This window comes from Myiozetetes cayanensis, unplaced genomic scaffold (genome assembly GCF_022539395.1).
Source record: "Myiozetetes cayanensis isolate MyiCay16 unplaced genomic scaffold, myiCay2020 scf10, whole genome shotgun sequence".
NCBI lineage: Eukaryota > Metazoa > Chordata > Aves > Passeriformes > Tyrannidae > Myiozetetes > Myiozetetes cayanensis.
In genome coordinates this window covers 14,628,086-14,650,121 of record NW_026086605.1, presented here as the reverse complement: position 1 = coordinate 14,650,121, position 22,036 = coordinate 14,628,086, and the positions used below count along the sequence as shown (strand labels likewise).

General features: G+C 52.6%; 1 protein-coding gene across 4 annotated transcripts; it reads right to left on the bottom strand.

Annotated features, from left to right (window-relative positions):
* Window positions 1–1,674: 1,674 nt before the first annotated feature.
* On the bottom strand, window positions 1,675–21,689 carry CNNM1 (cyclin and CBS domain divalent metal cation transport mediator 1). Of its 4 annotated transcripts, none has more exons than XM_050305415.1 (13): window positions 19,971–21,689; window positions 9,889–10,032; window positions 9,198–9,338; window positions 8,749–8,918; window positions 8,454–8,553; window positions 8,247–8,294; window positions 5,296–5,358; window positions 4,172–4,329; window positions 3,794–3,971; window positions 3,341–3,454; window positions 3,143–3,259; window positions 2,765–2,892; window positions 1,675–2,424 (listed from the first exon to the last, which is right to left on the bottom strand). In XM_050305415.1, the coding sequence occupies exons 1-12, from the start codon at window positions 21,475–21,477 to the stop codon at window positions 2,813–2,815; spliced, it is 2,820 nt and encodes a 939-aa protein (XP_050161372.1). In that variant the 5' UTR covers window positions 21,478–21,689; the 3' UTR covers window positions 1,675–2,424; window positions 2,765–2,812. The 4 variants fall into 4 exon arrangements, 3 of the variants coding, with proteins under 3 accessions (XP_050161372.1, XP_050161373.1, XP_050161375.1); XR_007627432.1 differs by having other exon boundaries at window positions 2,407–2,424; window positions 3,143–3,255; XM_050305416.1 differs by lacking the exons at window positions 3,794–3,971; window positions 4,172–4,329.
* Window positions 21,690–22,036: the final 347 nt, after the last annotated feature.

Below are 22,036 nucleotides of genomic sequence, written 5' to 3'. Positions count from 1 at the left end.
GTTAAAGCCTCAACATTCTGCTTTGTCCACTGGTTCTTACTCAGTTTGTTTTAAGGCTTTTGCTTTCTGCCTCAGGGTGTTGCATCTCTAATGATCTCAGCTGCTACCGAAGGGGGAGTCTTATTGGCAGAGTGTTGCTGAGATCTCCCTGTGAATCTACATGAAGCTGACCAGTTCCTCCCGTGTCCATTCCGTGTTCTTCTTTCTGCCCCCCTGCCCTGTGCTGTCCAGCTCATCCTGTCTGTATATGCTTGCTTTCTGGATGGTCATGTGTTTCCCAGCCATGTGGCCATGTCTCCCTGACCCAGAGCTTCTGGCCTGCCCCTAGGGTGTCAAAAAGTGGATCTTTCCTGTTCATCCTTTTCAGCAGGCCCCTGGTGAACCACCACCTACTGCTCCTGGCTTCAGTGGGGCCTGCCAGCAACAGCCTGTGTTTCTGGCACTGAAAAAGTGATGGGACCATCTGCTCCTGCTCTCTGCAGTCACTGCAGATCTATTTGTGAGCTGATATTACCACCTTGACAGAGCAGCCTCCTGACAAGATCTTGGTAGAGAAAGGGGAACAGCTGTTTTCCTTAGGTCAGCTAGCAGTAGTTACTGTTGCCTTGATGCGTTTGCTTGTGCTGCAGCTTAGGCACAAAAGGCAAAATGGTGCCTTATTCCTTTGCTGTGTTTGCACATAGACAGTACATGGAGTCTTGTTTGTCCTTTTTAGATTATGTCATGCCACATAAAAGAGTGAGCCAGAGGCAGCCTTTTTTCTCTGCAGGTCGGGAGCTTTTTCTCTTCTTGGTGCCCACCCGCAAAAGGGATGACAGGGAAGCAGTTAAAGGATGACTTTCAGGGGTGATCTCAAGGAGTTAAGGAATCAATTCTGCTTTTGTTATTTCTGAAATCTGCTTACAATTCTGTTCTTACAGACCTCCAGATGTGGAGCCTGGCCCACATCTGGCCCCACATGTGATTTGTATCAGTGCTTTGCTAGCCTTACCAACCTTGTTTTTCCTAGCAAGTGACCTAAATTTCTCCTCTTCTGTGGTGTAAGCTCATTACCCATTATGCCATTTACCATGGCAACAGAGAACAGATTATTCCTTTCCTCTTTACAACAGCTTTTTGAGTATTTGAAAACTTCCTCTCTCCCCTTCTCATCTTTCACCAGTTAGGTTAAGTGACTGTTTCCTTCAGCTTTTGGGGTAGGTTGTTTTCCAGCCGTTGCTTTCCTCTGTCCACCCTTCACTTGCTGTGTGTGTTTCCTTAGAAAGAGCAGTGCCCAGACAGAGTTGCAGTTATTCCACCTGAAGTTTTATCAGCATGGGTGGACTATGAGATTTCTGTTGTTATCTGTCAGGCTGTACTCCACCATGTGTATCCCACTATTGTGTTTGCAATGGCACGATGGTAACTCCTATTCTTCCTTAGTCCCCCTGTCTGTACTGCTGTGGTGTAACTCTGCATGCCAAGTTGCTTTCCTGGCAGCAGGAGTGACAGAGAGCCAAGGTTTGTGGAGACAAATTGGGAAGCACTTGTTGACCTGTTCCTCTACTTGCTCCCTTCAGTAATGCTGAGTCCGGTTACTCCAGCCACCCTGGCCCTGGGTATGAGGGCAGCCTGGCCTGGTGGGAGGGGTTAGCACATTTTTCCCTACACCCATTGACACAGAGAGGGCATTGCTCAGGGAAAAATCACTTTTAATATCCCCGTTGCATTCAGCTTCTACAAAAACTACTGACTGGTCTGTACCAACCCGAAGGCTTGGTGCGAGCCTCCCTCACACAGGTGGGCATGTGTGGAGAGGAGGACGGTCCAATGTAGCATGGAGCAGCCCCTCCCCAGGGAGGGGACTACACTCAGGGGTGAGTGGGGCTCCCTGCCCTGTGCCTAGCAGGGGCTCGGGAGCGCGGGGCAGAGTCGATGGTCAGCGTGAGCAAGGCGCTGCAAGCGTGCGTGTCACCAGGCACGGCACAAACGTGCTGGGGCCCTGAGCTGCAGGTGGCACCCCACAAATAGCGCATCCTCCTCATGGTGGAGACCACATCTGTGCAGCACCGAGGGGCTCCAGGCCTTGCTGGGATGGGGATGGTAAATGATGCTAAGGGCAGTTCTGGGTTGGGCCGCCCCTCCCTGCTCTGCCGGCAGGGACACCATGACAGACACTTCTCCACCTTTCCTTTTTCTGCCTCTTCCTTGAGACCAGATGCTACCAGAGAGCAGCTGGGCAAGGGCCCTCAGACTCCAGCAACTGGTCCAGGCTGCCTGGGTGGTTCAGCCCTGCCAGGGGCACATCCTTTCTCGCCTGGGGATGGGGCTCTGCACAAGTCCTGCAGGGAGGGGCGGCACGAGTGGGCGGGCAGGCAGCGAGCAAGTGCAGACCTCCTGCTGTTGGACATGAGCCTCATGGCAGGAGACCCCCATGCTGCAGACCTGGAAGACACAAGCACAGACTGGTGCAGGTGGCCAGAGCTTGCTGTCCATGACCTGCTGCTGCTTAAATTTGCAACACCTTTCCTAACCAGGCTCAGAGATATTGGTAAAGACACACGTTTCTAGTGAAAACAGGAGTCAAGGTCTCACTCAGTCTCTGACACCTAGTCTGCTACTATATCCCTTGATCCTACTTCAGCCCCCCACAACATGCGTGCCTACATGGGCTCCAAACCACATCATTGGGCTTTGCTGCTTGAAAATTGATTTTATGTTACTTAAATTGAAGGACCTCCCATTTGCTGGGGAAGGAATGCTGTACCAAGAAGCAGGTTCCTACCTCCAGTCTGCATGGGCCTCCAGCACTGTGCTCCAGTCACGCTGCTGCTCAGGTGATTAATGGGGCGAGATTGGAGCTTTCCTCTGGTGTCTTCTCACCCTCCGATGATGTCCGCTGCTTGCGCCCACCTGCAGCAGCAAGGGTGCTCAGGACAGGGAGTGCATAGGGTTGGGCCAGCATCGGGTGGCCAGCTCTGCCTGAGCTAGCCCTAGGAGCAGTTTTGCCTTGCTGCTGGGGCACTGATAGGGAACTGGGCTGTTTCATGCCAGCCCCCGGCAGGGTGCCCCAAGGACAGGGCTGGGGAGCAGTTGACATGGGTAGCGGGGTGCCGGGGCACAGCTCTCCCCTGGGTGGTCCCTCCCCAGGTCAGTCACTCACTGAGAGATCTCAGCAGCCTCTTGCCCAGCGTCTCCTCAGAGCTGCTCTGGGATGAGCTGGTCCCGGCCTCTCTGCCTGGGGACTCTGCTTCCTGGACGGTCTCACAGCACTCACTGTCTGCAAAAGCCCAGCATGGCTGCAGCGCCTCAGGGCACCACAGCCATCGTCACCCCCCTCATGCAGCCCAGCCAGACTCACTCTGCCGCTTGATGTTCTCCTCGTTGTCAGCCAGCTCCTCCTGGATGAAGGGGATGCCCTCTATGCGCAGGAACACTGAATCACTGGGACTGTGCAGCCCCTCGGAGTGGCTGCCTGCAGGGACACAGGGCAGGTGTGATGGCAGGGCAGAGAAGTGGTGTGCCTTGGAGCAGGACATGGCAGGCAGGATGCCAGCCATGGCAGCAGGTTCCGCTACCACGGGGGACATGAGTGCGTGGCAATGAGGAATTACGTCTGCACATCAGCACCTGCGTGCATGTGCAGGCACAAAACAGCGTCCACAGGTGTGTGCATGCAAACGCCCATGTGCACCACTTCATGTGCAACTGCATCTCAGAGGTGGTGTGTGCATCATGCCAGAGGGTCCCAGCACAAACCCCCAGGGGACATGCAGCATTGGCCTGTGCCAGGGAAGGAATGCTGCTGACTCACACATGACATTGTTTCTCTCGTTCAAGAGGGTGGTGGGATCCTCCTTGGGTGTCTGTGGGGTTCCCCGTGCGGTCGAGGCCTTGGTTGAATCCCTGTCGAAGGCCTCCATGTCAGGGGACTGGGGTGAGCTGTCCATGCGGCTGGCCACCAGTGCATTGTGGTACTGCTGCCGAGTCACCTGGGCACACAGACACGTGCGCCAGCTCAGTGGGCACCAAGCCCCACCAGGACCTCCCAGAGACTTGGCAACACCAAACCTCTGGAAAACAGGAGTGTGGGACCCCCAGCACCCACTGGGCTCCTGGGGCACTGTGGGGCAAGAGGGTGCCTGGGCAGGTGTGTCCGGGGTGGTGCAGTCCCAGCCAGCCCAGCCCGTACCTTGACAAACTGCACATCGCAGAGGATGTGCACGGAGTAGTCGGGTGTGTAGATGTTGTTGCTGCTGCTGTGGAGTTGTGTGCTGCTGCCCCCATAGTCTTCCCGGTTGGGGGACTCGGAGCGGTTGAGCCCGCTGCACCGTGACGGGGACCTGTTCACTGCAGGAGGGCACAGCAGAGAGGCAAACACTCACTCTCACTCGTGGCGTTGCTTGGGTTCCCAGTGCCGGTGCAGGGCCAAGGTGGACCAGTCACCTCCAGTGGCTATTCCCCAGGACATCACGGCTGGCAGGGGCCCTGCGGCAGGGTCCTCCTCCGGTGCACGCTGGCGGCGGAGACTGTACCATGCCAGCCTCACAAACCAAAGGGACCAGGCAGGCATCCGACCTGGCACTGGCAGCAGAGGTTAGGGCTGCTGCCCGCCTGTCACTGACAGCTCTCTTGCTAATGCTGACCTTCTGCACCGCATTTGGCACAACTTTTCCTGGTTGCAGCCGGTATCCCATGGGTGTTTGCTTAACCTGCCTTGAGGGCATGCTCCTGTTCACCCGGACTGACAGATCAGGAGCAGAAGCTGCCATGGCAAGCTGGCCTGTCACTCATGTTGATTGATGGCCTCTGACACACAGTGTGACAGATTTTGTCTAGTCAGTGATTTATTAGGGAACAAAGGCAGCTTGTTCCTTACATGGGTGACGTTATGCTGACTTTGCTCTGCTTCTAAAATGCCCTTCTATTACCCAGATTGCCAGAAAGCAAGGGAAGCAGGGCAGCATGCATGCAGGACTGCAGGTAATGTCATCAAAAGCAGCAAGTCAAAACCCCAAGTGCTAAGCGCAGGAAATTACAGAAAGTGCACACCAAAGAAAGGCCAAGCTGTCCATGGCTATCCCTTGTCCCCATCCCATTCTTTCTGGGATTTGCATCATACTGGAGAGGGCTCCTGTCCCCAGTTGCCACTCATGCTCCAACCAGTGAGGGGCTGCTCAGCATGGGGTGCTGTGGGTACTCCTCTCCTGGCACTGCCTGGCATGCAGAGTGGAGGGGGCTTGGGGTACTGAGGACAGGGTGCTGTAAAGAGCCTGCCACATGCAGAGGTCCCTGGCCAAAGCCATGCTCTGTTACCTGGAGAGCCAGCCAGGGAGTCCCCTCTGCTGAAGGCGAAGGTACGGGACACTGAGACAGGCACTGCAGAGAGAGGGACAGGATAGGAAGGAGGAGACCTCGAGGAAGGTGAGGGATGGAGGTGAGGGTGGGGTACAGACCAAGAGGAAGAATGAGAAAAAGAATCATGTGCCAGCAGTCCTGGTCTGAGTTCCCACTGCTGTCTCCAGCATCCCTTCCCTCCCCTCTTACCCCCTACTGCTTCTGCTCTGGGGAGGTGCTCACCAGTCCTGGGGACAGGGACAACAGCAGGAACACAGACCTGAATGCTGTAAATCAACAGGTTGCTCTGTGATGAAGTAAGGGGAGGTGAGGTTAGGGGGGTGGGAACCAGCTCCTGCCAGGCCTGTCTGCACAGCCACACAACTCCTTAGAGTCTTGGCATGGGTAGAAAGCATCTTCCTCCAACTGCCTGAGTGCTGGCACCCTGCTCTAGCCCTTTGCAAACCGCTGCCAGGACAGGGGACTTTGTGGTCAGATTATGCCACCTGGGAAATGAGAGAAAGGTAAATCACTGTGCTTGGCATCTGGGATGCTTCTTTGTGTGTAGGCACATGGCAGAGAAGGAATGTGCTCTGCAACAGTCCCTGCCCCAGTCCCACAACTGTAGGCAGGGGCGAGCAGAGGGTGATTCACCTTGAATCCCTTGAAAGCAAAGGGATTCATGTCAGGCTGCCTGCAGTTCCCTGCAAGGCCCTGGGTCTCAACAGCCTTGGGGCAATGCTGAGAAGAGCTACCCATGGAGGGCTGATCCTTGCAGAACTGCAAGAAGCCAGGATCCTGCATCCAGGGTTATCTGACCCATTGCCACAAAGAGGGTAAGTCATAGACACTCACTTTCCATGTTTTATTGCTATGGGTTACAGCATCAGTGACAATTTCAAGGGCAGGTTGTTCCCCCTCCCTGTGATTGCTGCCCTTCACAGCATCCCTGGGCCATGCCACAGGGTACAGGGCTCCACTGGGGAGCACAGAGAGACCAACACACAGGCTGAGTGGTGCACTCCTTCCTTAACACTTTCTGATGCCTCATCTTTGCTCTCTGCCAGTGCCTGCCTCGAAAGCACTGGGAGATACAAGCCCTCTGGCTGCCCTACCTCCAACCACTGTGCCCGCAGCATGGCTGCAATATTCTAGGAACCATCTTCTGCCTCTGTGATTAATGTTTTTAAATTGCCCTGGGAAATCTGCCCTGCAGTCCCATTTTCTGATCTCCCCTCTCCTCCCCAGTAACTCCCATTCCATGTCCACCCCCAGTAAAAACCTTCTGCAAATAAAAAAGACACCACCATGAAGCACTGCCCAGAACAACCTTGTCCAGATGAGAGCAAAGGACGAGTTGATAACCACCAGCACTCACTGCTTGCTCTCACTGCCCAACCCTCCCACAGCATCTGTTACCACAGGACACCAATGCCAAAGATCAGCTGCCGATAAAGAAGTTGCATAACAACAGTTAATTAATAACTGTTAAATGCTCAAGGGTTAATGTCAGAATTCTCAGCTGTGATACACTACTCACACTCATTTCTGCTGGGTTCTCCTTCCAGGAGGAAGGGGGATGCCAGCCTGACAAGGGAAATGTTGTCACCTCTGCTTCCCAGCCTGCTTTCTTGCTGGCCAGGGGTGTGATGCCACACGTGTCCCATGGCAGGTAGGGATGCCTGCACAGCAAAAAACACCTTGTGACATTGTCATGAGTGAGCATGGGGATCGGGCAGTGTCCCGGCAGGCAGCACTGCAGGTATGCATGACTGCACTGACAGAGCTCCTGCTGCGGCTTGTGCCCTGCCTGGCCTGTGGCCTGTGGGCTGCGTGAGTCCCAGTGGGGCCCTGAGGACCATCACTCAGGACGTGGGGGCATTGGGCCACCCAGCAACATCAGCCACTTCATTGATTTCCTCTGTCCAAACTGAGTGCACTGTGGACACATGGGGGAGCAGGAATGTGCACTGAGGGGTTAATCCAGCAGTCCACGAGCCAGCCTTTTGGATGGAAACAAACCAAGTAGCAGGAAATAGGTGAACCCTAGAGCTGCACAAAGACTGGTACCCACCAGAGTAAGTTACCTGCTGCAAGGGACTCCCCCTGTTCTCTCAATTACATTCTTCTTTACATCTCCCTAAAGGTTGAACTTAGTGGGTTCTTGTTTTGATTAGACAGTAAGAGCATCTCGGCTTACCATCAGCACTGCAGATCTGACTGCAGCATCTGGGGTTTGGATGAGAGATGTGATGGACTGGGAGTGGGCAGCACCTCAACCTGATCCTGAGCCACCAGAGACTAAATATTTGCAGGGGTGATCAGCCAAGAAGGGGGTATCTCACAGTCTCCCCTAATAAGAGCTCCCTCTTAACTTGTGCAAGCAAAGGATTTGCTTCTTCAGGCAGGGAATTTATCAGCACTGGGGCACCAACTCAGCTAATTTACCACCAATACAGTGCAAATAGCCCACAGGTAAACTGACCCATCTCTACAGTTTCCGAGCAGCTTCCATTCCCCCAGTGTGGGACCCATGTTCATCTCATGCCCTGAGCCTTGGGAATGCTGAGACTTAGAAGAACCATGTCAGAAGTCGCAGGGTTTACTGTTCCCAGGGTCACAGGGTTCACTGCTCCCATTGGCATGAGCATGCTGCCCCCTTGGGCAGTGCCCCTTGCAGCACCAGCTGTGCTGGGACCCACCTGCAGAGATACAGCACATGGTGGAAACTTCAAAGGGACCTCAAACTCCCACTGTGGGGACTTTGCTGCATCAGCCCCTTAACATGTTGTTTCTCTGCCAAGCTCTTTAAGGGATGACCTCAGCACAGTCTAAGCTGCTATGCAGGGGCTGAAAAACCAGCCCTCCTCCAGCCAGCTGGTGCTTCAGAGGAGAGGTTTTAGGGCCCCAGCCTGTCTCAAAATACTTACGTAGGAAGGAAGATCCAGCCAGGCTTCCCACTTTTCGCACATCATTATCTGAAACAACAGTTGGAGCTGTGGGAATAGAAGAGGAAGGGCTCCTACTTGCCCCATAACTGGCAGCAGGGCCACCCCACCCCATGACCAGCCCCTTCCTCCAGCCAACTTTGCCTCCATGGACAAGGCAGGGCTAAAGGGAGACCGCAGAGGTCTCACCTGAGGAAACGACAGCCATGATGGCAGGGACACCATAGTAAGTGAATGCTCCATTCTCAAACCGCAGTCCTTCCTTGCCAACCTCCACCTCCACTTTCCCCTGGAAGGAGAAGAAAAACCCTCTCAGACAGGCACCCCGTGCTCCTAGCCACTGTCCTACCCAGGCCTGCAGGGACCCCTGCTGTCTTATACAAGAGCATGGGCATCTTTGCTGGCCAAAGCAGCCCAGAACAAGGTGGTGAGGAGAAAACGGGGCCACCCCCTGCCACCCTCTGCTTGCCACTGCTCCAGGCACCTGCAGGATGAGGACAAAGTAGTCGACGGGGCGGTTGCGCTGGTAGAGGTAATGCTCTGCTGCCTTCTTGTTCTTTCGGTCGTACTTGAGCTCCTGGATTACATTGGGGTGTTTTAGGAGCCGCAGCAGGATCTTCTCAGAGAGGTAGGGGGACTTGAAAGGCTCCACTTCTAGAGGGGAGGCAACACATGCATGCTATGCTCAGCAGGTCTAGGGCTGCCAGGAACCCCTCATCCTCTGAGCTGCATGGATCCCTCCTGCAGCCTCAGCACCCCACTGCCCAGAGGGCAGCCAAAGGCAGACCCATGCTGGTGGGATGCCCAGACTGTGGGTCCAGGCAGGTGGACACTGCTCAGCAGGGGGGGCCTGATCCAGGAATAGCTTAGGGATGCCTTGCAGGGCTGATGCTGCTGCAGGGAGCTGGAGGGCTGGCACAAGGGTAAGCATACCTGTTGCCATGAACCGATGGGTAGCCAGGAGGAGCTGTGGGGAGATCTTCACCTTCATCTCACTTTCTGAGAGCCTGAAGATGGAGAAATCCTGGGGCTTGCGTCCCCGATGGGGAACCCGCTCCTTCTTCCGATTGTCCGCTGCAGGCAGAGCAGAGCAGTCACTCACCTGCAGCAGCCACAAAGCTGCTGCAGCTGCAGGGCCCCATGTCACATGCACATGCATAGAGAGGCACATCTTGCTGCACCCTATGGCAGGGCTGCTGTGGAACAGCAGGTGGAGCAGCAAAAAACATGCTCTGCATCACAGCCTTGTGAGCAGCTCTCTGGGAAGGGAGCAGGATTGTGAAACACACTTCTTCCTCAGGAACAAGTCCCGGGTTGCCCTGGCTTGGATGCATCACCCAGAGTTGCAGAAGAGTTTGGGAACCACCCATGGGCATTTCATGCCCAACATACATGTTGGGTCATACATGTTTAGCCCTGGGTCAGGCCCTGTCCAGCCATCAGCCACTGATGTTTCTCTACCTTGAGCATTCAAGACTCCCTAACACCTGACCAGCATCTCTCCATCATTCTTGTGTTTCCCACCATGAATTGCTCTGGCCTGTTTCCTACCCACATGTCTGTCTGTCTGTGACGGCTCCCACCCTGGCTCCTGCAACCGCAGTAGCTGCTCTGGGACACTAACTGTACAGATCCGTCTCATCCAGGATCTCGGACTTGATGATCTCCTCAATGACATCTTCCAGGGTGACAATGCCCATCACCTCGTAGAATGGGTCTCCTTCCCCTTCGTTGTTCACCCGCTGTACGATGGCCAAGTGGGACTTTCCTGCAGGGGGAGAGCAGAGGGACAGTGAGACATCCACCCCTGGTGAGAGGTGTCCCCAGCATGGTAGGTGGGCAGGTGGATGGGGTTTGGTGGGAGGCACAGATCACAGCCAAACCTCAGAAGCAGACACTATCACCCCAAGAGCACTAACCCAAGCGGAAGAGCTGGATACGCAACCCAGCCTGACAGGTCTGCTGCTACCAAGGCTGATTTGTAGATGTCACAGGCTCTTTTTTAGGGCCACTTGCTTTCTTTACCAAGGCTGTGAGTCACTCTGTTCAGCTCTTTGACAGCCCCCTGTGCAGGAATGAAGTGTACATTATACCAGCTGCTTCTTCCTTACCCTCAGCTTCATTGGCATGAGACAACTCTTAACAGAGCAATGAGACAACGTTCTCCAACACAGAAGTGTGAGTGTGTTCTTGGGCTCTACTGATTTCTCTCATCCTCCTGGTGTTTTGTCATTCTGTTGCTAATTATCTTTCTCATCAAATTGCCAGGAACATCTCCCCCTCATATTTCTATCCATCACTGTCTAGACTGATCCTAAGGCTTCTCTTCAAATATAGGCAAAGCCTCCAGCTCCTTGGAACAGCAGCTGGTTTTAATGCAGAAACATGTATGTTTGTTTGCAGCTTTCAGACCAGCTCCTGCAGAACTCTTGGGTGAACCATCTGGGTGTTGACACTGAACACTTTTCAAGCCATCAGCTTGCACCTGAACTTCTTCTCCAAGCCCTGCCCTTGACAGCATCTCCTCTCTGTTACCTTAAACAAAAAGAGTGGGACCAGGACCTTCAGCTGCAATGACAGTGACTCCTGCTTTGAAGCTGCAGTGTTCCTCAATCACAGTTTTGGCTTCCTCACTTGTCCCTTGTAAGCTGGCAGATCTGCTGACACATTCTCAAGCTTCTTGCTTTTGGCATACTTGAAACATTTCTATTTGTTTTAGCATGTCCAGCTTTCTGTAAGCTGTTTTGACTTCTTCATCGTCTCCCTTCCTTTACTGACTGCTCTGATTTATGCTCCTGCTCAGCATCTAGACCAGAACCCAGCTTCTAAGCCACAAATAACTTCTGGGTTTCTAGTTCAAATGTACTCTTCGACCTGCCAATGAACAGCACTGGTTTTCTTACTGCCCCTGTGCCTCCTACACTGCTCAGCAGTGCACACAGATTCTGAACCTCTGGTTTCACTTAACTTAAAAGCATCCTTATCAGTACCACAGCTAACAGCTTCCCTTCCCTCTGCTTGCTTTTCATCCCTGGAGTCCACTGCTGCAATGCCTGCACAAATCCAGCTATACCATGGGCACTGCAGGGACCTCTGGAAAGCTGCAAACACCTTATTTTCCCCATGGGCTCAGAGTTGAGCTCCTTGAGCAGCAAAAGTCACCCACAACAGGGGCAAGTCTCCCCTGCTGTGCAACTGCCTCTGCTTCTCCTATAAATCCGACCCAGCAAGCTCGGACGCTGCTCCAGGCAAGGAGATGTGCACAGTGTTTATACATTAAGAGGTAATAGGGTGGGCTTCTGCCTGCTTCACACGTCCCTCCTCACCCACCAGTGCCTTCTGGCTCAACCCCCCAGAGGTACAGGGACAAGCACAGCCGGAGCAGCCTAGCAGTCCCACAGAAACACGTCTTGCTGGGGACCATGTGACCTTCAAATAACCCTGCCCTGGATCTGAGACGACCAAATGACATTTCTCAGCCAAAGATCAGCACTATACATTTCTCACAGCAAATCTTGGGCATTTTCCACAGTATAAATTCCCTCCTCCTCATACCAAGCTTTTATTGCAAGATTTCAGAGAGCAGCTCGCTGCCTCCCACGCCTACAGATTTAGAAATGAGAACATAACATTGCGGTAAGTAGCACTGAGATGCACTTTAAAAACCCAAATCAATAGCCTTGGGCCACTGAAATTTAAGCATGTTCTTTGGATTGGGATATTCACTCCTTTCATACATAGGTTTGTGCATCTTGTCTGTTCAGTGGGTAATAAAGTAACACAGTACTTAAAAAGAAAAAAGCAGTGGAATTGGCTGCAAGACAGCAGCAACAGCTACGTTTCATCTTAGCAAAGTCCAGCTTTTGAAAATGTCTCCTTTGCCAAACTCTGCTCCCAAACACTGGGGCCATCTGGTCTCCTACAGCTCCTCGGGTGAGCAAGAAGAGAGGAGGAGTTATTTCTTTTGGCTGAAAGCTTGTTGTTAATGACATTTACATGCAACCCAAAACCACCAAGCCCTTACAAAAAGCTTAGGTGCTACTTAAACGCAGTCAGAGAGTGATGGAGGCAATTCTTTTTTTGGCCAAACACCTACATCGACACTGTAATTTACACTAAGCAGCCTCAGAGAAATGTGATTCCAGCTCCATGTTCACGTAGCAGCAAAGGAGATTATCTAGAAATAAGCCAGAACTGTTAGCCTGGAAGGAGACCCATGGTTTCACCGTGCTGGGGGTAGAGCCAGTAGAGCTGTTAGAGCACTCAAGAGTTCTTTATTTTCACAGAAAATAAACACTTGTAGTCATACTATAAACTCCCAGGTTTAAGTTTCCAGGCTAACACCAACATTAGAGATGGAGCAGGTACCCAGCAATGGAAAATTATTGCAGTTCATGTGGTTGCTACTTCCCACGCCAAGTGAACTGATCTCAGCCCATGTCTGGCCAGCTGGTATCCATGTCACAAAAAGCCCTGGATCCCAGTCCCAGCCCTTGCAAACGAGTGCTGCTCCCAGCTGGTCCTCTCTGGGAAAGGGCTGACTTGCCCCAGTTTCTCACCTGAGGGATTTGAGATCATTTGCAAAGTTGCGCCCCTCATCCCTGCTCTGACCCGGCTGGGTTCTGCATCTCCTCCTATTCATTTTTTAACAGACCCTATAAATTCTGACCTGATAAATTTGGGGGAGGGGTTGCAGATGCCCTGGCTGTATGGTCATGGCTTGCTCCCTCCTGGGTAATGCTGCCAAGCTCAGCTGTATCCCTCTGCCCAGCCCTGGGAGCTGCTACACTTGTACAGGGGCAGAATCTGGGCAGTTTTATGAGGTGGAAGCAGTGTCTGAGAGAGGGTGGCACAGGGACAGACCTGGGATCACTAGAGGGATCACATTCTCCTCTGCAGCCATTATCCTGCAGGTCAGCCTCAGTGGGAGTACAAGAGGGAGATAAATAATTTAAACAAACCCCCAAACTTGATCTAAAACAGCTTTAAGATCTATAAAACTGATCCCAAAAACCATGCTATTTTAACAAGTGCCTGATAGCTCAAATGAGATGAATTATAAGGGCGAGCTGCCTCCCCACTAGCAAGCTGTCACATGTGAACTTTACAGGGCTATCGCTGATGCAGGAAAGCACAGTGAAACACTTGAGAATCAAAGCCTTGGTTTGGCAATTGCTAGAACAAATGGGCAATTAACTTCTCTTGTGCGAATAGCTCCGCCAGCCTCTGCAGGACTACTCTCGCACAGGAAGTCTATAGGTGATTAAGTGTCTGCTCAGCATGGGATACAACTGCACTAAATTCTTTATGAGCTACATGAAATCTGCTCTTTTCAAACAACAGCTTCAGTGGAAAGTTAATGCCTCAAAATGCTAAATTACAGAGCTAATATAAACAGCTGAGAGCTTCCAGATGGAGCAAGCATCTGAACAGATATCTACAGCTTTTATGCCCATTTTTAGGAGCCTTGTTTTTTGTAGGCACCTAAATGACCTTGGGCTCATAGATCCACCTCAAAGCATCCCCCCCAATGGGAGAACATGGTCTGAACACATGGAAATGCCTTTACTTCTGGGAAAGAAAGTGCTGTTGGCTGCAAATATAGCCTAGACTACTTCTTTATCATTTTTTTATGTAGGTGCTCTGCCAGAGGAATGTTAAAGATGTTTTAGCCTTGTCTCTTGTTGCATGGGATGAACATTCTGAGCATGAAATTCATTTTCATAAATTTTATGGTAAGATCTGAAGCTGTTACTAGGAGATCAAAGGTACAGGCACAAGTCGTGAACCATTTACAGCTACAAAATGGAAGGGAAAAAAAAAAGAGCAATTTTTAAATAAGGTCGATTTGTGAAACAACCATGATGTAACTGAAATCTATTTTCTGTGTGCTTTTCTTCAGAGCTCTTGTCTGGGCCAGGGGCTGCCAGCATCTCTGTGCCCCCTTGTACATCTGCATCCAAAATAAGTGGGGACTCTGACTTGAACTTCTTGAACTGGAAACGTGTATGTGACTGTGCTCTTGTGTTACCATGACTCGCTCTGCACCAAGGGTGAAACCACATGCCTGAGAAGCTGCACATCTACACATAAACAGAGGGGAAATAACCAAGAGGGCTGCAGGGTCACCCAGCTCTACAGCAATCAGAGCTATGCAAAGGGAAAACTGTAAATCCTAATCTAATCCAGACTTTCCTCAGAGACAAGAATTTCACCTGCTTACATCCCCCTGTAGCCTTTCTCATATTCTGCATTGGTGCTTTTCCTAATCCTAATGAAAGCTGTGAAAAAGATGGAATATTAGGACTAGCTAATCTATTACCATTGACAAAGCAGATCAGGAGGGTAAGGGGGAGATTCTAGGGGACATGGAGCCTCATCTTCCACCTGTTGTGCAACAGGGTTATGACCTCCTGGGTATGACTCTGACTGCCCACAAATGGCAGGTCCCCTTGCATGTTACTTGGATCCCAAGGAAGCCTAAAAGGATGCCAAGGCTTTCTCAGGCTAAAAAAACGTTTGGAGACCCAATGCAAAACTGTTTTCATTTGTGTCTGTAACAGACCATTTTATTCTTTTCCACAGCTGAGTATGAAGGTGCCTGTGACAGCCCCTCGGAGGTAGATGGGTGGTGGGGTGCCCTCTTCCCCAAGGACATGGCTTCCTCCTTGATTTGCTGAATGCCTCCTCCGAGCAGGCCTGTTCCTGGATTATCAGACTGGGGTAGAGCAGCCTAGGGTTTACACAGTAAGATTTAGCACAGCCTGGGGGGGAAATGCACAGTAATGTTTCAGGCAGAGTTGCAGCATGAGACGCTGAAATAATTGTTTGTCTATTAGCAGCTCGCCCACTCTCAGCCTGACAATTGCCTGGACGTGTAGGGGATATTTCCTGGGTAAAAACTGGCTCCTTAACCCATACAACTGGCTAAGGAGGTTACTGCTTCAGCCCATCAAGGTGCCCAGAATAGAAGCTATAACATTTGCTGAAATCTCTTGAAGGCCAAGTCAAATTTGAAGCAACACTCTGTGCTTGCAGCATCTGCAGGCTCAGAAGGACAGTACAAAAGGCAGCTGAAATGGTACTGACCCCAGCTCCTGGCAAACTGTAAGCACCTTCTTCAGCTACATTCAATTTGCAGAAGTCTAATAGAGGCTGTGAAGCATTTTGAAATGTAAGGACAAACACCAGGGCAGAGCTGTCCTCCCCCCAGGACAGGCTGTTTTCTGTGCTAAGTCTGAACGTTTGGGGTTTTTTTTGAATTTATTTTTAGTAACTCTTAAAAGACACCAAGCCACAGAAGGCTAATTTGAGTTGCGGCTCAGCCTCTGCCCTGCCGCAGGAAAATGAACGTAAGAGCAAACTTCTACTGTTCCTCTGACAGAGGAAAGTTACCTGCTGAAAGGTGCCACTGCTGTATATAGAATCCTCCAGGAAATCAGTCAACAAAATCCATAAACAACTTTAAGAAGGGGTAAGACTAAGACTTCTCAAAGGCACTACAGAACAAGGAGGTGGACCTCACAGAAGAGGTCCCCATGAGGAGGTTTAACACAGGACTGAAGCTGCAACACGCATTGCTTGGTTATCTTCTAGGGATGGAGGAGAAACAGATTGCACCACCCACAGCATTTCACACTGAATGAATGCATAAACCTTTCCTTCTAGCTTCACATTCCCAAGGTGAAGTTTATCCTACAGGAAGCTCATCTGCCCCTCTACATTGCTTTAGCTTGCTAAATATGGTGCAGTTATTTCTCTGATGTACTTTCTCATGGGAGCCTAGCATAAAGCCAGGTACTCTGAGATGCATTAACACAAATTGCCGAGAAATTGTCTGCCAGTTTTTTCACTCCTTCAGTATTTTCATCGTCCTTCACCTGGTTGCAGGTGGCAAAATTACTATATTGGTATGTATGTTCTTATTTTTAGCAAAGAGAGGACATATTTTGTGTAGGGTCCTTCACTTAGCTCTTCTATGTAAATGCTGCACAACTATGTATGCCTTCTATAAAGACTCTGTCTAGCTTGCCTGAAAAGATAACAAATTGGGTGTCTAGGCCTCATTATTTCTGAGTTATTTCTGCTGAGTTTTGATGAGAAGATAAAAGTCAAAACCATCTTCTAGCACAAGTATTTCCTTCCTTCAACTGAACCTGTCTCACAGTGCTGTGATGTTGTTTCTCAATACAGTTTTTGCAGCTGCCCTCCTCCTTTGGGCTGTGGGTTGAAGTCCAAACTGCCCTCTAGCAGGCCAAACCTCCCCTCTGCTGCTGTTTCAAGACTTCTCTGGGTTTTTCCCAGTTCCCATCAGGTCTCCCAGTTTAACCATCTTTCTGCAGGAATTAGTGCCAAAAGAGACATCAAGCCAATGGCAGCAGCAGCAAGGTTGTGAAGAGGAAGATGTGAAGAGTTTGACCGGTTCTGCTGTGATGGGGCAGGGGCCAGGTTTTGTCAACCAGGAGCTCACAGCTGCTCTTGGGCACCATAACCACACTTGGCCATTAGCTCCCTTTGTGCTACTGAAGAGTATGCTACTATTTCATACCAATTTAAATGTTTTGGAAAGCTGATGCTACAGGTCCATGGAAGGTAATCCCTTCTACACAAAGTCCTGGTGGGGGAGAGGCGATTTGCAACTTGTCTACGGATTAAAATCAAAGCAAACATCAATGCATCTTAATGGAACCAACCAAAAGAAGTTAGTGTGAGCATACCTAGAAACAAATGAAGGAAAACTTCTCTTCAAACCCTGCTATAAAAGACCAGAGAGGAAAAAAAGCCAGTCATCTTCATAGCTAGGGCAGAACAGTGAGAGAAAAGAAATGCATCAGGTAAACAAGCATAATAGTGTGATACTGGTGAGTAGGAGGAGAGATAGAAAATTAAAGTGCTGCCAGAGGTGTGAGCAAGAGTCCCAAAGTGCTGTATTTAACAATCCCTTGACATTTTCAGTAAGCAAGAACAAAGATTTGTGTACTGTGGCAAGGAGCTCTGGCAGTGAAATTTTGTTACTTATACATTATGCAAAAATTGACATTATTGCTATAGTGGATGTGGCAGAACATTAATCATTTGTGAAACAGATCAGACATACACATCCAGGAAAGAAAGAATATAAAATGTTATGGGTATTTTGTATAAAAACTGTAATAACAAAAATAAATAAAGGATACAAAACCTGTTTGAGTTAATCACAGGAGAAGGAAAGAAAAGCTGGCAAGGTTTCTCTAGAGGCTTGTCAGGGACATAAGGAGCTGGAGATGGTTATGAATACCCATCCTTACCAGAGACTTTAATTTCCTAGAAGGAGACTGGGCCTTATCAGTGGGAGCATTTGCTGTCCTGCGGGCACCTTGGATGTGCAAAGTGATGAATGCCTTCATTAAGCACTTGCTGAGCCAACAAGCAATCAGCCTACTTTCTAATTAGTGGAGATGTCACAGAAGATTTGGCTATGGAAAGCAACCTTGATTGGATCAAACAAAATACTTCACCATAATTCAAGCAGACACAGAAAAGGAGACAGTGATGAAGATTCTTAATTACAAATGGGAAATCTTTATTTTAGAAATTAAATGGTCAAGTGAACAGGGCTGACACAGCAGTGGCTAAGGATGAAGGCAGCTGGGAGCAAACACCTGTCACAGTGTGAGAGCCAGCACAAGAACCTGTATTTGGAACTGGGAAAAGAGAGTTTAGGAGGGTTCAGTGCTGGGCTCTTGGGAGGTGACTATCTACAAACTCAGGGTGCTGGAGGTGAACAAATGCCTAGAAATAGGGGGAAAATGAATTAGAAGAGAACATCAACACTTGGAGAAAAACATATGGGGGAAGAGCTGGAGTTGCTAAACACCATGCTGAGTTATATACTAAGACCAAAAGCAAGGCTTTTCAGATGTGCAATTTAGAAAACACAGGTAGAAGTGAGGTGGGAATGGAAAAAAGTTTCAGGAAGAGCTCTAAATAGCTGTAGTAAAATACTCGAGAAGGCCACAGTGGCAGGCAGATGTAAAGGAAGAATAATCTGAAGTGATATGCCAAGAGTTTAATGGAGCAAACTTAAAGGATGGATCATCTTCATCTGAGATGAAGACTAGCATGAAAAAGTGTAGGGCAGATAGCAAGACTTGTTAGTGTACCTGTGAGCTCAGGGAGCGTCACACACAGAACACGTCTGTTTTAGGAGGGCATAGAGGACAGCAAGCAAAAGGCAGGGAGCTATGCAACCACAAGTCCATTTCTATAGGTCTATTGATCCACAGGGTACGAGAACAAATTTGGAGGGGGAAGTATATCAAAGTAAATCAGATAAATTGTAGAAGAGGCTGACCAAGGGAGTAGGTGCCAAAGTCATCTGACATTTCTAGACAAGAGAGGTAGCAGAGACCTCAGTTGAACTTTATAACAGTTGTAGTGTCATGCAGGAAGACACAGCTAAGAAGGAACTGTGAAGCGCATAAGGAATTAGGAAGAGGAGAGACAACTGGCATAAGGGAACAGGGGCGGGCATGGATTACTGCAGCTCACCAAGGTTGAACTCAGAGAGCAATCCCAATGGTTTTGCTAAAAGTCTTGTATTAAACCCAGGAATTTGCTGATTTGCACCATTGGAAGTCTCCAGTCCTGCTGAGGGACAGGGAGGGCAGATGGTGCGTGCCACACAGAACTTTTCTGCCTCTGATCCTGAGCAGTCGTGGGGACACAGCTGAGCATCTCTGGAGAAGATGCTGACCTGCATGTATCTGATGATCACTTTCCCGGTGCACGAGAAAAATCCTATCCTCTCTTCCTCCCAGCTCTAAAAAAGAGCATGGAGATGACTCACAGAGAGGCTTTCTCTGTTATCTGGAATGGACCAGGGTGGCCTTTCTCACATGACCAGCTCTGCCTGCGGCAGAGCAGCCCCAGGCAGCCCAGGAGCCAAATGCTGCCCTTCTGCATTACATAATGCAGCATGTCATTGCTGCAGCCATTTCTTAAAGACTCACTCACCACAGTATGACGTACCGAGTAACACGCGGTAAAACACAATTCCCAGTGGGAGGGCAAAACACATGCTGTGCGTATTCTCAAGGTATGGTTAATGAAATACAGCTCTCAGCATCTCTGGGGCTGCTGGCAGCTGCTGCATTATGAATGCTGTCACAGCTGCAAAAAAAAAAAAAAAAAGTACATCTCCTTCTAAGGGCTTAGGCTTTTCTTCTGCCTTTAAACCACTTACACAGAAACACTTTTTAGACCAGCTTCTCACTGCTAAGCTGAAAATGTGAAAGCAAAGTAATGAGATGCGATTTCCTGTCATAAACTCCTCTGTGCAGAACAGCGCAGTGAATGCTGCCTTGCCCGGGCAAGGGCGCAAGGCAGGCACCGTGCCCATGCTGCGAGACTCCTGCAGAGACGTGAGCCCTGTGGGACAGGCTCACCTGCTGAGCCAGCAGTGTGCGAGGCCGAAGGCTCCATAACATCACAGGTACAACCAGCACTGCAGGCCCTCAGTCCACCTGAGGATCTTCCACCAGGTGACAGCAGGGTCATCGCCACACCAGTGCATGCAGGGCCCAACTCCCCCCAGCATCCCTGGTACCTGCAGCATCCTGCCAGGAGGCCATGCAGGGCTGCCCATGGGGGCTGCTGACCTGGAAATCATTGGGGGTGCAGAGGGGTGCAGGGGGAGCCCGGGGGGTGGTGGCCCGGCGGCCTCACCCTTCTTGAACTCCTCAAGTAGTGTGTCGAGGCGCGTGTCGTTGAAGACACAGTGCAGTGGGCGGCGGTAGAAGCGGGTGACAGTCTGCAGGGGAGTGCAGTCATCGGGGTCGACAAAGGCCAGGTCCTTGACAAAGAGCAGGTCGACAATGTTGTCGCGCCGGTCACCCTCATAGACCGGGATGCGGGTGTAGCCAGAACGGAGGATCTCGGAGACGGTGGCGAAGTCCAACACGGCATCGGCCCGGAGCATGAAGCAGTCCGCCAGCGGCGTCAGCACATCCTCCACCACTTTGGTGCGCAACTCCAGCGCGCCCTGCACCATGGCCAACTCCTCCCGCACCAGGTCGCCGTGGGGGCCAGCGGCGCGCAGCGTCTCCAGCAGCCGCTCCCGCGTAGAGAAGACGCTGAGCTCCTGTCGCAGCGCCCAGTCCAGCAACCGGCTGAGCGGGTAGCAGAGGGGGAAGGCGGCCAGCATCAGCAGCCGGGTGAGGCAGAGGGTGTGGGAGGCGATGGCCAGCCCATGCCGCGAGCAGACCGAGTAGGGCAGCACCTCGCCGCCCAGGAACACGGCGGCGGCGCACAGCACCACCGGCAGCCAGGGCGCTCCCCGGGGCCCGCCGGCCGCCACCGCCGGCCCGCCGCCGGGCAGCGAGGCGCAGAGCCAGCCGGCCAGCGCCGCGTTGGCCCCCGCCTGCCCCAGCAGCAGAGTGCACAGCAGGTAGGTGCCGCCGCCGCCTCGCACCGCCTGCACCCGCCGTGCCTGCTCCCGCTCGGCGGCCGAGCCGCTGTTGCGCAGGACGCGGAGCTCCAGCGGGTCCAGGGAGAGCAGCGAGAGGCGCAGCCCGCTGAACAGCGCCGACAGCCCCAGCAGCAGCAGGGCGCCCAGCGCCCGCAGCCAGCCCTCCTCCGGCAGCGGCAGCAGCCAGGTGCCCAGCGCCGGGCTAGCCGGCTGCACCCGCAGCAAGAAGCCTCCCGCCGCACCGTGGTGCGCCCAGGCCCGCCCGTCCCAGGCGCACAGAGAGAAAACCCGCCCGCCCGGCGCCGCCGGCGCTTCGCCCTTGCGCGGCTCCCGCACCCGCACCTCGGCCAGCGCCGATCCCGCCGCACCCCCCGAGCGCAGCGGCCCCACCACCTCCACGTCCGAGGCCCAGGCGCTGCGCTCCTGGCACCGCTCCGCCGGGCCCCGCGCCGCCGTGCTCCCCGCCGCCGCCTCTTCGATGAACACCAGCCGCGGCTCCCGCTCCCCCGCCGGCCCGCGGCTGCCGTTGCCCTCGGGCGGCGGCTGGAAGTAGAGGCGCAGCAGGAAGCGGCTGCCCTCCGCCGCCTGCACCGCGCCGCCTTCCAGGGACACCCGGCCCGGCGTCGTGTCCTCGGGCCGCAGCCCCAGCAGCCAGGCGGCCCCGGCCGGCGGCCGCGGCGACAGGGAGAAAAAGAGCAGCAGGACGGCGCCCCGGCTCCGGCCCCAGCCGCCGCTGCCGCCGCCGCGCCCCGGGCCCGCCGCCATACCGCTGTGCCGGCAGCGCAGCCCCCGCCCGCCGCCCCGGGACTGCAGCGGGGAGCCGGCTCCGCACGGCGCGGCGGCGGCACACGTGGGCCGGGGGGCGGGCAGCCGCCGCGCCACGTGCGACCGGGAGCCGGCCTGCGGCGCCCCGGCGGGAGGGGCCGGCGGAGCGGGGCTGCCCACGGGGACACTGCGCGGAGCACCGAGCGGCTCGTCCGCCCACCCGCCCCGCACGGGCCGTGCGGGAGCATCCCGGGCGGCACCGCGCGCTTCCTCCGCATCTGGTGCGACGCTGACGGGGCTGTCCCAGAGCCCATTCCCGGAGATACGGGGCGGCCTCCCGGTGTGATCCCGGGTGCACTGGCTACGGTTTGCGGTGCGGGGACTTCCCTCTTTGCACTGTGCGGTCGGGGGTTGCTGAAGGACTTCTGTCAGCAGTATCTAGAGCTGGGATTTGCAGTCAGCCTCCCTCTGTTATCTGCCGAGGCCCAACTCCTAAGCTTTTCAGCTCAAATTCATATACCTTCTTCCCGTGGGAGTGTTTTTTTGTTTGTTGGTTTGG

What these genes read in the sequence shown, in the direction of transcription:
- CNNM1 (XM_050305415.1), bottom strand. Translation starts at nt 21,477, where the DNA reads ATGGCGGCGGGCCCGGGGCGCGGCGGCGGCAGCGGCGGCTGGGGCCGG. An exon ending in ACTTGAGGAGTTCAAGAAGG is followed by an intron (nt 10,033 to 19,970) that starts GTGAGGCCGCCG and finishes CTCCCCCTGCAG; the next exon opens with GAAAGTCCCACTTGGCCATC. An exon ending in GCGATGTGCAGTTTGTCAAG is followed by an intron (nt 3,972 to 4,171) that starts GTACGGGCTGGG and finishes CTGTGTGCCCAG; the next exon opens with GTGACTCGGCAGCAGTACCA.